The sequence below is a fragment of the Leguminivora glycinivorella genome, chromosome Z (genome assembly GCF_023078275.1).
Source record: "Leguminivora glycinivorella isolate SPB_JAAS2020 chromosome Z, LegGlyc_1.1, whole genome shotgun sequence".
NCBI lineage: Eukaryota > Metazoa > Arthropoda > Insecta > Lepidoptera > Tortricidae > Leguminivora > Leguminivora glycinivorella.
In genome coordinates this window covers 55,032,559-55,048,219 of record NC_062998.1, presented here as the reverse complement: position 1 = coordinate 55,048,219, position 15,661 = coordinate 55,032,559, and the positions used below count along the sequence as shown (strand labels likewise).

The 15,661-nt window shown below is 40.0% G+C and overlaps 1 protein-coding gene across 1 annotated transcript in view; it reads right to left on the bottom strand.

The window, feature by feature from the left end:
- LOC125240527 (transient receptor potential cation channel subfamily A member 1) overlaps nucleotides 1–15,661 on the bottom strand; it is a 158,540-nt gene that overhangs the window by 25,681 nt on the left and 117,198 nt on the right. The window contains exons 9-16 of the mRNA XM_048148419.1: nucleotides 15,362–15,469; nucleotides 14,886–15,064; nucleotides 14,050–14,214; nucleotides 10,747–10,861; nucleotides 9,773–9,942; nucleotides 8,062–8,206; nucleotides 6,782–6,886; nucleotides 6,629–6,736 (exon numbers count right to left, since the gene is read on the bottom strand). Of these exons, the coding sequence (XP_048004376.1) occupies nucleotides 6,629–6,736; nucleotides 6,782–6,886; nucleotides 8,062–8,206; nucleotides 9,773–9,942; nucleotides 10,747–10,861; nucleotides 14,050–14,214; nucleotides 14,886–15,064; nucleotides 15,362–15,469 (1,095 nt within the window). The remainder of the gene's footprint in view (nucleotides 1–6,628; nucleotides 6,737–6,781; nucleotides 6,887–8,061; nucleotides 8,207–9,772; nucleotides 9,943–10,746; nucleotides 10,862–14,049; nucleotides 14,215–14,885; nucleotides 15,065–15,361; nucleotides 15,470–15,661) is intronic.

Here is a 15,661-nt window from a genome sequence, read left to right as displayed (position 1 = left end):
CGAGAGACTATTAAGTAACAGACTGATGCAGCATTTTACCTCCAACAGGCTTTTGAATAACCAACAATATGCCTACCGGCCAGGTCGGTCGACCACGGACGCGGCTCGTGACGTAGTGACGCGGGTGCTCGGTCATCTCGAGGACGCGCGGCAGGTCGCAGCCATATTCTGTGACCTGTCCCGCGCCTTCGAGATGATTGACCACTCGCTCCTTCTAACAAAACTGTCACAGTATGGAATAGCGGGTACATTTCACGACACTGTTTCATCTTTCCTAAAAAACCGGAAACAGAGCACTTACGTTTTAAACTCTAAGTCTGATTTGGAATCCACAGGGAACTGCGCAGTACCCCAGGGCTCAATAGCTGGTAATAACTTGTTTTTGATCCTCATAAATGACATCACTGCGGCATGCCCTGACTTGGAATACATTATATTCGCAGATGACACCTGTATTATTGTGCAGGCGGATACTTTCAACAATTTACAATCCAAACTCTGCCACGCGGCAAGTTTGGTGGAAAAGTGGTTCACTGCTAATGGTATGTTAATTAATCTCGATAAAACAAATATTATCCATTTTCAACTGAAACATACTAATACGAATAAACTCGACATTATAGTAAACGACACCCAAATCCCACAGGTTGACACCGTAAAATACCTAGGATACCAAATCGACTCAGGACTAACGTGGGCCCCACACATACAGTCCACCTGCGACAGACTGGCATCAGCCTGTTTTGCGTTATCTCGAATAGCACCCAGTTTATCCATTGAGAACTTGAAAATTGCATATTACGGATATTTTCACGCCATACTTTCTCCAGGTGTTGACCTTTGGGCTACTGCTGCTGACCGCGATAGACTGCTCAAAATGCAAAAACGCGCCCTTCGCATAATTGACGGCAAACCCGCTGACTATCCTGCACAAGGTTTATTTAAAAAGCACAAAATATTAACTCTGCCATGTATGTATATACTAACCGCGTGTATGTATTGCAGAACAAATATACATTTGTACAAATCCAGTGCATGTAACCGCAGTCGGCCAGCCCGCAGGTCGCCTATATTGTTCGCTCCAAAGTGCCGGCTTGCTAAGTCACGAAAGTCACTCAAAGTCATGGGACCAACACTTTATAACTTAATACCGACTAACATAAAGGAATCAAAAAGTGACACAATTTTTAACAAAAAGCTTAAATCGTTGCTTATCGAAAAGGCTTTTTATTCAATTGACGAATTTATATTGTCTATGAAAAATGATCATTGATCCATAATCCTAACTTAATACCTAACATATTGTTGTTAATAATAATCTTTATTGTTTTAATGAAATTTATGACTTGTAAATGTACTTATTTACCAATAAATTCTGTATATCTGTATATCTGTACTCTCCAACACCTGAGACGTACAATACATTCTTGCTCATACATTTTAAATTAGTAAAATTTAAATATACAAGTTTATCTAGTGAATACATAAAATAAACGCACAATCGTAATAAAACACATTCCTTTTCTTACACTTTATTCGTGAGCCCGAGCTAGGATTCCTAGCATAGGTTTCCTTAGAACAAAGAGATAGAGAAGGAAAAAAAAATTGATCCTGCGAGACCAGACTAGGGTTCCCAGTCTATGTACTCATTTATTCTTATATTTCTAATAATATTCGACTTACGTTTAACATCCTACTTCCTGAGTTTCTAGCTCTCCAGCGTATTATGATTTTATGAGTTTCTAGGTCTCCACCGTTCTATGAGTTTCTGGGTCTCCACCGTCCTATGAGTTTCTTGGTCTCCACCGTCCTGTGAGTTTCTTGGTCTCCACCGTCCTGTGAGTTTCTTGGTCTCCACCATTCTATGAGTTTCTAGGTCTCCACCGTTCTATGAGTTTCTTGGTCTCCACCGTCCTATGAGTTTCTAGGTCTCCACCGTTCTATTCCGTTGTACCTCGGAGCCTCCCGAGCCAAACGAAAAGGACATAAGTACGTTTCTTCTGTACATGCTTCGCTTACTAATCATATTCTCGCACAGCATCTTCACCATTTTGTCGTGACGTCGGTTCATCTTATGCAAGGCTGACGATCAGAGCAATACTCTTTATTACTCTAACCTCAACTATGCCTGAGTTCTAACAAGACATAACGACAAGATATTTCTGAACATATACAATAAAGTAGTAAAGATTGAGAGATGAAGTGATTTCCATAAGTATATTCTTTTCTAGATTCTAAATCATAAACATTCTTCCTAGTTTCTATTCTGATTGTTTGGCGGAGATTCTTTCTCCGCCGCACGAACCTTGTCCGTCCGGTCGCAACGTGTCTCTTTCCCCTTACTGTCAAAGTCATTCGTTCTTTTATAAAACCAGTTAATCGGTGTTACCAGTATAAATAATAATCTGTCAAAATCATACAGTTACCTGCTAATTTGTTGAGGATCGCGTTCGTCGCGACACGCCCAACATAATTAATTTTTTAATTAATAATTTACCTTTTACCCGGTCTTCCAGTACCAGAACTACTGACTCACCCCTATGCTCAAAATTTTAGGTAATTGTTTTTTTTTTAAGTAAATAGACTGAGCTAGCGTTATAATTTATAATAAGTAGTATAATAAAGGTAGTTTCATTCCCTACCAGTTAGGCGTTACTAAGTAGTGTATTATTACGTTATGGCCGCTGTACACACATGGCCAACAGTTCCACCAACCCCCTTGGCCATGTGTGTAGAGGGCTACTTGGCCGTAAGTTGGCAGTTGGCGCTTGCGCTTGCCGGCCAACCGATTCGTGTCGGTTTTTTGTCCACACATCAAAGGATCTTGGCGCCAATGGCCAACTGCGTTTACACGTTGGCGCTTCATTCAGTTGGTCGTCAGCCGTCAGAGAGGACAGTAGTGATATATTTACGAAAATAATAAGTTTATCTATGCCAATAATAGTGTAGATTTTAGGAAATAAAATAACCTTGCAAATGTTTAATGTATTTCCTAAAAAAGATAAATGTTCTTATCAGAATATTCAAAAAATTGTTAATATTGCAAATAATTTAATTTTACTACGGGGTTATTATTTTTTAATATTTTTTTTCTGACAACGTCTATGACCAAGAATTTCCTAGATTTTTTCATTACACGTCCATCTTTCATGAAGAGCCAATGCCAAGTGATTGGTTCGCCAATGTGTAAACAGCGGCTCTTATCTTGGCCAAGGGGTTTCACAAAGGGCTGGTGGAACCGTTGGCCATGTGTGTACAGGGGCCATTAGAAATTATTTTCAAAAAGAAAGTTTATTAAAAAGTTATTTTCTACATAAATATCTAGTTTACTTTATTTACCCTTAGGTATTCCCCAAAATTGTAACAGTATGTAACACTTTAAATTCTTGCGTTTTGTACACATTTTTAAAGTTAGACGGGTTCGTTTTGCATATTTAATTATTGGCTGACGCATATGTTTCCTCAACACAGACATGATAATATTTATAAAAGAACATCTCAGTGTATGTAAGTAATTCAAAAATTATAACGGCATATGAATAAACTGCGTTGTTTTCTACATAATCGTCAAATTTCGACACTGCACTCCACTACCCTAAGTCCTCTACTATTATTAAAATTAATATTGTAATAGAATACATTACATACCTAAGTTTTTGAGGCGGAAAAATTCATTTCCCCGCCTTTCATAAGTGAATGGTTTTGCGACTGAATGCCTTTAATATTAGTGAAGATGATGAATTGACAAAGAAAGAAAAATCACATAAAGTAACAAATGTGACAATAAACACACATAAAGTCAAAGTGAAAAGTGAAATATTCCAGACGAAATTAGTAGGACATAAAGAAACAAAACAACATCAAATATTGGGTTGGCACAAAAGTAATGAGACACTTGGTTTACGTTTTATATTTTTTATTATTATTACAATACAAAAAGCTTAGTCGATGATGTAATCACCATTAGCATCTATAACTTCTCGCCAACGATCCGGCAAAGTTTGGATGCATTTCGCCCAGAACTCTGATGGCTGTGCCTCGAAAAAGTTGTTCAACTCCACCTGTACATCATGGAAATTATTGAATTGTTTACCCCGCAAATGTCGTTTCAGGGCTCTAAACAAATGAAAGTCTGATGGTGTGAGGTCTGGAGAATAAGGTGAGTGGGGTATCGTCTCCCAGCCCAAGTTCTGCAGCTGTTGGCGAACGGTAGATGCGACATGAGGTCGAGCGTTATCATCTAGTAAAATTACAGTGGCTCGTCTTCGTCGTTTTTTCTTGATAGCAGAAGATAGTTCGATGAGCTGTGTTGAATATTTGTTAGCGTTTACAGTTTCATTGTGTAATAGTTCATGAAACAGCATGCCTTGCGAGTCCCAGAAACAACAAAGCAAAACTTTTAAGCGGTTCTTTTGACTCAGCTTCGGTTGAAAGAAAGAGAAGAAAGAAAAGGCATTTATTGCAACCAAAAAGAAAAAATAATAATAAATGACACTTACATACTAAACAGTACAGTTATATGGGGTTTGGTTTGTGGTTGCAAGAGGACACCACTCAGCATGTGCTCTGGCACTGGCACCGATAGTGCCACAGCGCTGGTCTTCCGTGGAGCCCTGGGTCGGGCGATAGTGCAATAGATACAATAAGCTTGAAACAATGCACACTATACAAGAACAAGAATAAAACACATAAAGGCATAGTTTTATTTCTATTTATACAATATTAAGTTTGATAGGTGGGGGCTCGTGATAGGAAATAGATAGGAAAATATAAATATACGGTATCAAGATAGAGATAGGAGGACGAGGAGGGGCGAGGAAGTGATAGATATATAGACACAAATAAGACAAAATAAATAAGACAAAACAAAACAAGACAAAACAAAAAGACAATGGCAATATGTATTCGGTAAGAGTCACGCGGCTCACACTAACTAAGATTACGACACGACAGCTGCAGAGTTAGGAGGTGTGTCTTTAATTTGGACTTGAATGAGCTAAGAGTATCAGAGTTACGGATAGGGGGTGGGATATTATTCCAGCATCTCGTGGCAGAGTATCGAAAACTGCCACGAAATGCTGCTGAGCCGCCGTGCCTCGGACAAACTAGCCGGATGGCTTCTCTCGTTGGCCGTGTAGAGAATGTTAGTCTGTTATAGAGGTACTGGGGTTGTTGATGGCGCACCACACCCAATAGCAAAGTGGCAAAATGCAAAAAGCGTCGCGCCTCCATCTTTAACATGTTACCGCTGTTAAGGTAGGGGGTGACGTGTGTACGTGGGGGGATAGGGAAACAAAAGCGCGCGCAGGCATTCTGGATACGTTGAAGTAGAGCCTTGGATCGAGCCAGCAGACACCCGTTCATAACGGTGTCGACGTAATTTAGCTTCGATAGGACTAATTTGTCACACAGTCTGATTCTAAGGTCTACGCTTAGGTAGTTGCGGACCTGATAGAGCACTTTAAGTCTATAGAAGCAGTTTTTTACAGCATCTACGACGTGTTGTTCAAAGCGGAGCTGCTCGTCGAATGTCTTGCTCGTCGGTTGAGTTGGTGGCGTTTCTTCTCGAGGCAGCCAAAAAGCACGACGTGTATCGTTCTCATAATAAATACATGATTCATCTCTCGTAACCAGATCAGTCAAAAACTCTTTACGTCGGGGTCGCAGCAAAAGTGATTGACAGATGGCGACACGGACTGCATGACTGGCGTCGGTAAGGATGTGCGGTACCCATCCAGCCAAAACTTTTCGATACCCAAGCTCATGCAGATGGTATTCCACAGCGTGGTGACTACAGTTATGTGCTTCCGTTAATTCACGAGTAGTAGCATTAGGATTCGACTGTAGTTCGAGGCGTAAATCGTCATCATTGAATGCAGGTGGTCGCCGTGAGCGTGACTGACTTTCAAGGCTCCTGTCTCCTGATTTAAAACGGTCAAACTATCTGGACACCGTGGCATGGCTTGTACTTCCAGCGCCCAATGCAGTGTTGATATTGTCAGCCGCAGCCCGCGCACTGTGGCCTAACAAGTACTCGTATAAGTAAAGTGTTCGAACTTGTCGCTCGTCCATTTTATTTCAATCTAACTAAACCAATCACGAGGGCGGCTTTATATACCCTCACATTAGAAGTACCTAGAATGTTCTACAACATACTAGAATATTATCGAAAACAATTAACATAAGAAAGGAAATGTATAGAGTTTTGTAGAGTGTGTCATTACTTTTGTGCCAACCCAATAATTTCCCAGTTCATGGCATTATAGACATACACACATGAATAATGGAAACACTAAAATACATTCATTCATTTACTTTTTAATAAAATAATTAAAGGGTCAGGATATTTTGTTGTCCCGTGACTTCAGTGTGAAACACTACTTATTTCTTTGCTCTTTTCTTTCGATTGAATAGGTTCTGTAATATAAGTATTTATCATTTCTACATCATCCGCATTTCTGCAAAAAATGTTCATTAAGATCTTTGGACTTAAACATTTTCTGCAGCAACGCAGTTTACATGTAACTTCAAAACAATTCATATTATTTTTAGTGTGCGAATCAAAATGTATTTGAGTGCCCCACAACCCCACGGCCAAAGCTCTCGTCACACGTCAGTCGTCACTCACGTTGACTACGGACAACGGTTCCGGCCTATACTTCGGATCGTTGATCGCTACTCTCAGCGCGTCCAACTCCGCCTTCGAGTGTTGGTAGTTGCCAAAAGAATACTTAATCTGTGACAATAATATCAACATTAATACTAGTTGTACTTTACTCACGTTCAGCGCCGGGAGCGGTACGGTCTGGGACTTTGGGACCACGTCTTGTTTCTTCGTCTCGTCGTCTGTTAGGACGGGGCAAAGGGCTTCGAAGTTGTACTTGATCTAGAGTGGAAAAGTCGCTTAGTGGTTGCGTTTCTGCGTGTAATAAGTGCCCTTTGATTTTCTTTGATAATATTTGGGAAGCCTGAGATGACCCAAATAGCCTGTGTTTGATTCTTGACGGTTGTAACTCACTAGTTGATGTGGAGACTGACATTATTTGGACTTACCTACTTCATTATTAAGACAGTTTCTGTTAAACAGTTACGCAAATAAATAAGTATGTAGGTATACTTTCCGATGTTGCATATAAGTTCTGTTCGACAATTATTCCAAGAAAAGTGTCACCTCGAAACGAGTTATGCATGATATCAATGATATGGTAAATACACTTTGATTATAGTCTTAAATGCGACATTTCGTATGGCCTTGAAACTTATCCAGGATCAACGACCAAACAAATTAATATTTAGATAATACACATCAATGTTTTTAGTTTTTTTGTTCATCTTCCAATACGAGGTTCCATAATTCAAAACGGAATATTATAGGATCACTCGTGCGTTTGTCTGTATGTCCGTTTGTCTGAATTTTATTTATTTTGGATGCCCTTCATAGGTTTAGCCAGTCGTTGGAATATTCGATAAACGGCTGAATAAATTCAAGCTCTGCTTAGGGTTCCGTTGTCAACTACCCCTATAGTCTCGCCATGTCTGTCTGTCCTTCCGTCCGCGGATAATCTAAGTGACCGTTAGCACTAGAAAGCTGAAATTTGGTGCCAATATGTACATCAATCAAGCCGACAAAGTACATGAATAAAAAGTGGAAAAAAATGTTTTATTAGGGTTAAAAAATATGAAAAAATCACAAAAGTAAAACTTTATAAAGACTTTCTAGGAAAATTATTTTAAACTTGATTGGTTAAAGAGTTATAAATTGAAATAGATATCATACACGAAAGAAAAACGACAAGGCCCACTGGTGGCCGAGCCGGGAATCGAACCCGGGTCTTCAGCGTACGCGGCTAACGTCTTTACCACTACACCACCCACTCGCCGCTAGTTGTTTAGGTTAAAGAGTTTTTGAAAAAAATACGGGAAACTTCGGAACCATAGGCAGACTGAGCGTGGCCCGACACTCTCTTGGCCGGTTTTCTTTTAATGAATTCTGTTCCTGTTAGCAGTGGTAGCCATACTGAATAAAAAGCAATTTGACCTTGAAATCCCGGGGGTACTTACGTAGAAGCTCTTGCTGTCCTTCTTGCAGTTGGCCTTGGTGATGCACTTGTCCTGCACGGCCTCGAAGACGCGCGGCATGTACGCGATCAGCGCCAGCGTCACGCACGGGTGCCGGTCCGAACGGAGCGCCATCACCTCGTGGGCCCTGCGACATAATCCATACTAATATTATAAATGGGAAAGTGTGTATCTCTTTGTTTGTCCGTCCTTCACGGCAAAACGGAGCGACCAATTGTCGTGATTTTTGGAGATAGTTGAAAGGATAGAGAGTGACATAGGCTACTTTTTGTCTCTTTCTAACGCGAGCGAAGCCGCGGGCAAAAGCTAGTAAATTAATAAATATTACAGGACAATAACAACAACGAGCTCATGTAACCCGGCAACCTTCAAATCTAGGGTGAACAGGCATCTTCTGGACAAGCTCACTCTATCATAGGTCGTTTTTGCATTTGGCTGGTCTGTGGCCAAGAGTAAGTCCATTTATTAAAACAAAAGAACACCTGGATCAAAAAGGATAGAAAAAGTAAAAAAATAAGGAGACCTACATCTCTTAGATTGAAAAAGGCTAAAAAAAAGAAAAGAGATGAAGATAGGACATTCGCAGCATTGAGTCAAATCTTGCTGGTTACTTGGCAAAGTATCAGAAGCACGTGAGTCTGAGTTTTTTGGTCCTACTTCCATATCGATAAGGTTTGATTTCGTATGCGTCGCATCGCCGTCGCGCGACCATCGCGCGACCGTCGCCCACGCAAGCCACGGCGTAAGCTCCCGTGTAGGTAAATAAAAGAGAACCGAGCGATGAACTAGGTATAAATCGCTCGCTCTATCATCGCCTCTCTTTTATTTACACGGGAGCGACTATCTTTTGTTCGTTTCTATCATCGATTACTCATCGCTTATTCGATTTTGATAGGACCAGTGCTTTAATAGTAATTTCAATAAATAATTTTGCCAGCAAATAATCAATGGTTTTCTTTGCGAAAACCATCTAGGATCTGAGAAAAACGTGCTAATCAAGTAATCACAATTAAAATCAGTCATGAAACGTTATACTTAGCCTTGAGTTTTTTCAAATACACTTAAGGTTCCTACCGCTCCATCACAAAAACATAACAGGGTACGTAGCCGAATGGCACAAACGCTCACGAAACGCTCACGAAACGAAACGCTCGTAGATATCTATCTCTATCACTCTTGCGTATTGGCGCAACAGAGCCAGACTACCTTTCGCGGCGTTTCGTTTTCGTTTCGCGTCGCAGAAATGCCATTTGGCTACGGCAGCAAATCCCCACTAAAAATACAAAACTCGACACGTATTCTGCCTCTCTACACATCCTAGGGAGATTCTGACGATGTTGTCAGTCTGATCATAAATTAAATATAACAAGATCATACCATCCCATACATTAAAATGCGACCGCCTACGATCGCGCTTACACTCCACCACACATAGATGGCGCCACAAAAAAAAATGCCTTGTTGCCGCCGATTATTTGTAGATTGGCATTAAGTGTCAATTGCGAGCCGTAAATCTATGTCAAAAGTGACACTTAATGCCATCTACAAGTATAATCGAAAGCTACAAGACTTTTTTTTTGTGGCGCCATCTATGTGTGGTGGAGTGTAAGCGCGTTCGTAGGCGGTCGCATTTTAATGTATGGGATGGTATGATCTTGTTATATTTAATTTATGGTCTGATGCAACGCCTTACCTCTGTTCGTGGGTGACCATAGCCAAAGCTGCTTCCGGGAACTTGTAATAGATGGCGTAGTCTATAGCGCTCATGTCCATGTTGTTATAGCTGAGACGGCAGCCCATAGACAACAGCAGAGCTATAGAGTTGGGCTTGTTCTCCATGGTTGCTAGGTGGAGGGGTGTGTTCTAAAACAAAGGTACGATTGTTTTTTTAAAAGGTTTTTACCCTGACTAATACCTACTATACGCAAATTTTCCACAAAGAATACATATATTATAAATAAAAATCAATTTAAAGTCCATGTTTGATGTGCGTGTAAGTGCGTGTTCATATTATCCAATCGATATCGGATGTAGGAAGGATTTCAAAATCAAAAATCAAAGATGGCGGCTCAAATATACAGGATATCGACCCTACATCCGATATCGGATCGGATAATGTGAAAACGCACTAAGGCATACTTTAGTTGGTCTAATTCTTTTAGAGTCTGGCAAAGCAAAATTCGTTTGCTCTTCATAACAGAAATAGTACACTACTACTTCTAGTACTATTGAAATCTTTTAAAATAGTAAAAAAAGGTCGAAAAGATAGACAGAGTAATATTATTATTTGTGTTTTCTAAAGCGTACTCTACAACATCACTTAACCATTTGTTTAAATCATGAGAAGCCAATTTCAAACATAACTCTCTGCTTTATATACTTGAGAGAAAATACAACCAGTTTTCATGTTCGCTCAACAAGTTTTTTGGTTAAAATAGCGCCTACGTGCTCTTTGGTTCAAACAACAAGCTACTTGTCATTTGAATCGGCAATATATTTGAATCAACAAGTCGATTTTATAAAAACAACCTGACACATATTGTTTTAAACATACGTTTGGCTGATTCAAACGGATAAACCGCAACAAGTCGAACTTGTTAAATTCACAATGCAAATTTCTCTCAGTGTACTTTCTCCTATAGTAGTCCACATTCTATCCGTTCTTACCCCATCTTTATCCACCTGGTCCAGCAAATGAGAGTGCACGGACCTCAGTAGCTCAATGGTTTGCGTGTAGCCGCTCATCGCAGCTAAGTGAAGTGGGTTCCTGCCATTGTGGTCCCTGTTTTGACAGATACAACATTAGTACAATACTCTTAACCTCACGCTCAACTCACGCTTCATCGCATAAGCACAAACATCACTCGATACCTTTTTTACATCTCGATACATAATATACATCAATTACATCATACATTGGTATTATTTATGTATGTATGTACATCATTAACAACTTTCATCTTAGGATGAATTTGCATGAAAAGTAGTGAATCAAATAACGCTCCAAAAGTACCTTTCTACCATTCTATAATCACTAAACAAAATAGATGTGTGTTTAAAAATATATAGAATAATTAGAATACTACATATGTCCGAGAACTGGCCCAGCATCAGCCGAATGGCATTTCTGCGTTGCGAAGCGCCGCACAAATGCAATTTATGTAATCTATCTCTATCGCTCTTGCGTATTGGCGTGACAGAAACAGACTACATTTCTGCGGCGTTTCGCAGAAATGCCATTCGGCTAGCAGGGCTGTACAGATTTGTCTAAGGTACAGCGGAGTACAATCTCGACTGGGGGCAATTGTAACTAATCCATTTTTTCCATTATTGCACTATGGTTATGAGTTCTACATGTATCCACTGAAGACGCCTACCATATAATTATAACCGGTGGATACTCTATTTCATAATGCAAACATTGTGAAACATTGACAAAATGGTTTAATTATATTTGCCCCCCCCCCCCTCAGTCGCGCTTGTCCCGCTGTAACTTACATGTAGAAAAGTAATTCAGGTTGTCAGATACTTTTGTTACGTTATTTCGTCTAATTGATGCTGGTATGTTGACTGAACCACACTTACCATAAAATAAGTCATGATACCTACTTATAAGTATGAACCCTAAAAAGTTGTATAGGGCAGATCAGTCAATGTTTTATAGTTATTAGACAGCCATCGATCTTAAGATTGATATTATTCTTAAAGTTGTTCAACGAAACCTGTGTATTCCGATCGCAATGTAGCAAAACTTTTAAAAAAACATTCTTTTATTTTCAATTTATAGAAAAATATTTTTGTTATTAACATCATCAGTGAAAGTGACTCGGGGACAACTTACGGTGATCACAAAACATGTACGGACATGTAGGTACAGACAGCAAAAACAGAAAATTAGTGACAGCTAAAAGCGAAGCCTTTACATTTACATCCTACATACATAATAACACTAGAACAGTACATACATAGGTATAACTCAACAAGACAATCACAATCTCTACAATGTGTAAATATAATACGGGCGAATCCTTTAACGGTAGTTAGTTTAGGGCATAAAAAATATTAGATAAGCTTAAATACTTTAAGTTAAAATTTTAATATTGTGTTCAGTTACCGCGATAGTTATTCATGATATAAAACTATGGAAATTGATTATAAACGGATAATTGTTAAAATCCACACATTCATGATATAAAACTATGGAAATTGATTATAAACGGATAATTGTTAAAATTCACTCATTAATTGTTTTTTTAACATTCTAATTTTTAATTTCTTGAATATTGTATAACTAGCTTTATTAACAGTGTGTGAACCAGCCTTAAAAATCTATATTCTTTATGGTTCATTAATATTTCTTGTATGTGGGTAGTTTTTGCACATAGTTATTATTCCTCAGTCACCCGTTGACTACGAACGATGTAAAGTGTTCGAAACGTCGGGATGAATTGTAAATTCATTATACGCGATATACCTAATCCGTTTCCATAGTTTTATGTCTTGGAATTGTAGTTAAAATTTTGTAAATACCTACATAATAATTTGGTCGCAATGTAATGCAAACACACTCGTGTTAAACGCTTGTTTACAGTCAAATCAGCTCGTTGACTGTCATCGCAACCATGCTGCTGAGAAAATTTTGAAAAATTATGGAGCTCTAAAGAGCAACTTAAAAACCTCTTAATTTATCGCCCGTATAAGATTTACACACTATATACATACCTGGGCTAAGATGGAATTTACTGACAAGCCCCAAAACTTGGACCTTTGTAGTAAATGTAGTAATCAGCAGGTACAGTGCTATCAAATATATCGGAGCAACTGGGACTCAAGAACATATTCTACAGACTTTACAATAGATGCAAGGCCTGTTTAAGAGCACTTTCACCATTTTGATGTTGCACTGACTGATCGACTGGGACTATCATTAAGATAACGCTTAGCAATTATATTCTGATTGTCTCCCTCTGATTACAACAGTTAAGCAGGAGTAACAGTTAAGTCTATATTGTATGAGATACTCTTTCACTCTTATTAGTACTTAGTTCCATGCCTAAACAATTGACTCTAGATCCCTCCTGTCCTTTTTTCCACTGAAAAGGCTATATTATTTTTATCTGCACTCTGTCAGTTTCAACTCTTTACAAATTACAAATCACTGATTCAGCAAATAGGCCACAGGGGCACTTTTACACGTCAATATACAAGTTGAACTGCAATTACAATTGATAATACTACCTAATTCTTTTAGTATCTTATCTTCCGCGCTTCTGTCCATGCTTAAACATTTTAAGTACCTAATTACAGTCTGTCTCTTGATCGATCATACATCATCAGACTTAATGTAATACTTACGTCAGATTTTACTTGAACTAAATCTCATCCTCTCTCCTTGCATCCATCCACGCCATCAATTGTAACTGACTTCAAACCAGACCTGTTGAATACACTCTCACACAAGCTCTCACTTATTGCTTTCTATCCATGCATGAAGACAATAATTGTAACTGACTTCACACTAGACCTAGCGGTTGAGTACACTCTATCCATCCACGCTAACAAATAACTGGCTTTACACCAGACCTATGCACCAGAGCGCCGTGGGGATTAAACACATTCTCACCCAAACTCTCTCTCCTTCCATCCACGCCAACAAGTGTAACTGACTTCACGCTTCCAGATTTATGTATGCAGCAGAATGTAATTATTGAACATTCACTCAAACTCTCTCCTTCCATCCAACCACGAATAATTGTAACTCACTTCACACTCCCAGACCTATGCATCAGAGGGCAACTGTTGAGCATACTGTCACTCAGGCACCCTTCTTCCATCCAACCACGAACAATTGTGACTGACTTCACACTCCCAGACCTATGCATCAGAGGGCAACTGTTGAGCATACTATCACTCAAACACCCTTCTTCCATCCAACCACGAACAATTGTGACTGACTTCACACTCCCAGACCTATGCAGTAGCGCGCCGCGGTTGAGCAACAGCTGGACGACGCGCGTGTGGCCCTCGCGCGAGGCGATGTGCAGCGGCGTCAGCCCCTCGCCGTCGCTCTCGTTGATGATGAACGTGCCCTTGTCAGAGTCCAGCAGTTGGCAGGCGGTGTGGTAGCGCCCGTATCTGGATCAACCATAAAATCGTTAAATTGTTTCAGCGCCGATTTCCGCAAACTTCTCTTGTCAGTCCTGCGGTAGACTATGTCGGTCTCGCATCGGTGTAATAAGTCATCAGAAAAGGTGCTCCTCGAATATTACACCATAAATCGTCTGCAATATACGTTAAGGCCAATGGTGATGATGATGACGATGAGTTGGAGAAAGTCTACTGTCATGAAACTTTGACGATCATGAAAACTCTTTCACTGGTTGGGCTGTCAAGATTCTACGATTGTGGTTATTTTAAGTATAAATCACCCTAAAACGGATACAGACTCTGGTTTTGGGACGGGAGTCATTAGTAACGGGAGGTATGATAGTAATGAAGTCATAGGTACCTGTCACAAAAATGTAGATAGCTCTCAATAGTGTTCTTCAAATTGATACAGGCTCCTAGGCTGATGAGATTCTCCAACGATTTGTTGTGACACATACGGCTCCAGGTCCTGGTTATTCAGGAGCTGGGCTGGAGTACCTACTGGTGAAGAGGTTGTTACCTGGCATCTCATTATTGTTGTTTTTCAGGTTGATACAGGCTCTTGGCCTGATAAGATTCTCCAGTGATTTGATGTTGTCTTAGCGTCTCAATTCCTGGTCGTTCACAAGCCCATAGGGTTCTGGTGGAGAAGTTGTTACCTGGCAGCAAAGTGCAGAGGGCTCTCGTTATTGTTGTTCTTCAGGTTGATGCAGGCTCCCAGCCTGATGAGGTTCTCGAGGGATCTGATGTGGCCCTCCCGGCTCGCGTAGTGGAGGGGAGAGCAGCCGGTCATGTCCTTCTCGTTTAGAAGTTCAGCTAGGCTCTTCTCACAGCGGTCCTGGTGAAACACAATTGTATAATGATGAGATATAACAAGTTACGTGTACATTGGGATTATTACTCTGAATCTCATTACATTTTATGAATCTCTGAACAACATATCGCCTCTCTCTTTCTGCCTCGGTTCCTCACGACTGAGAGTCGCTCCCCATAAGATCGACATTTTGTGCACCAAATCTCTTCATTCAGCTGGTCTTCTGCAGTCCTAATAATAAGCCATTGCTTTTCAACAGGCATTGTGTCAGCAGACCTGGCAACTGCTATGGTATATCTGCTAAAGAGTTCTGCTACTTACCTTGCAGTTGGCAGCGAAGTCTTCGAGCCGGCCACCGTTCATGACGACCAGGTGCAGCACATTGCGGGAGTTGATGTCCTTCAGTCGGATATCGGCACCCAGGCGGATCTGTCACATGTTACGTTGGTAAGAACAGGTTCTTTTAAGTGATAATCTCATATTATGGAATGGTCATGTTCATAGCTGCCAAGTGACATTTCTAGCTAAATTTTTTTTGAAGTATAATGTAAGTTGAGAATAGGATAAGCACTTGGACCACACAATGACATGGAATCTAGTTTTTAAGGTCTGTGTCCCAAA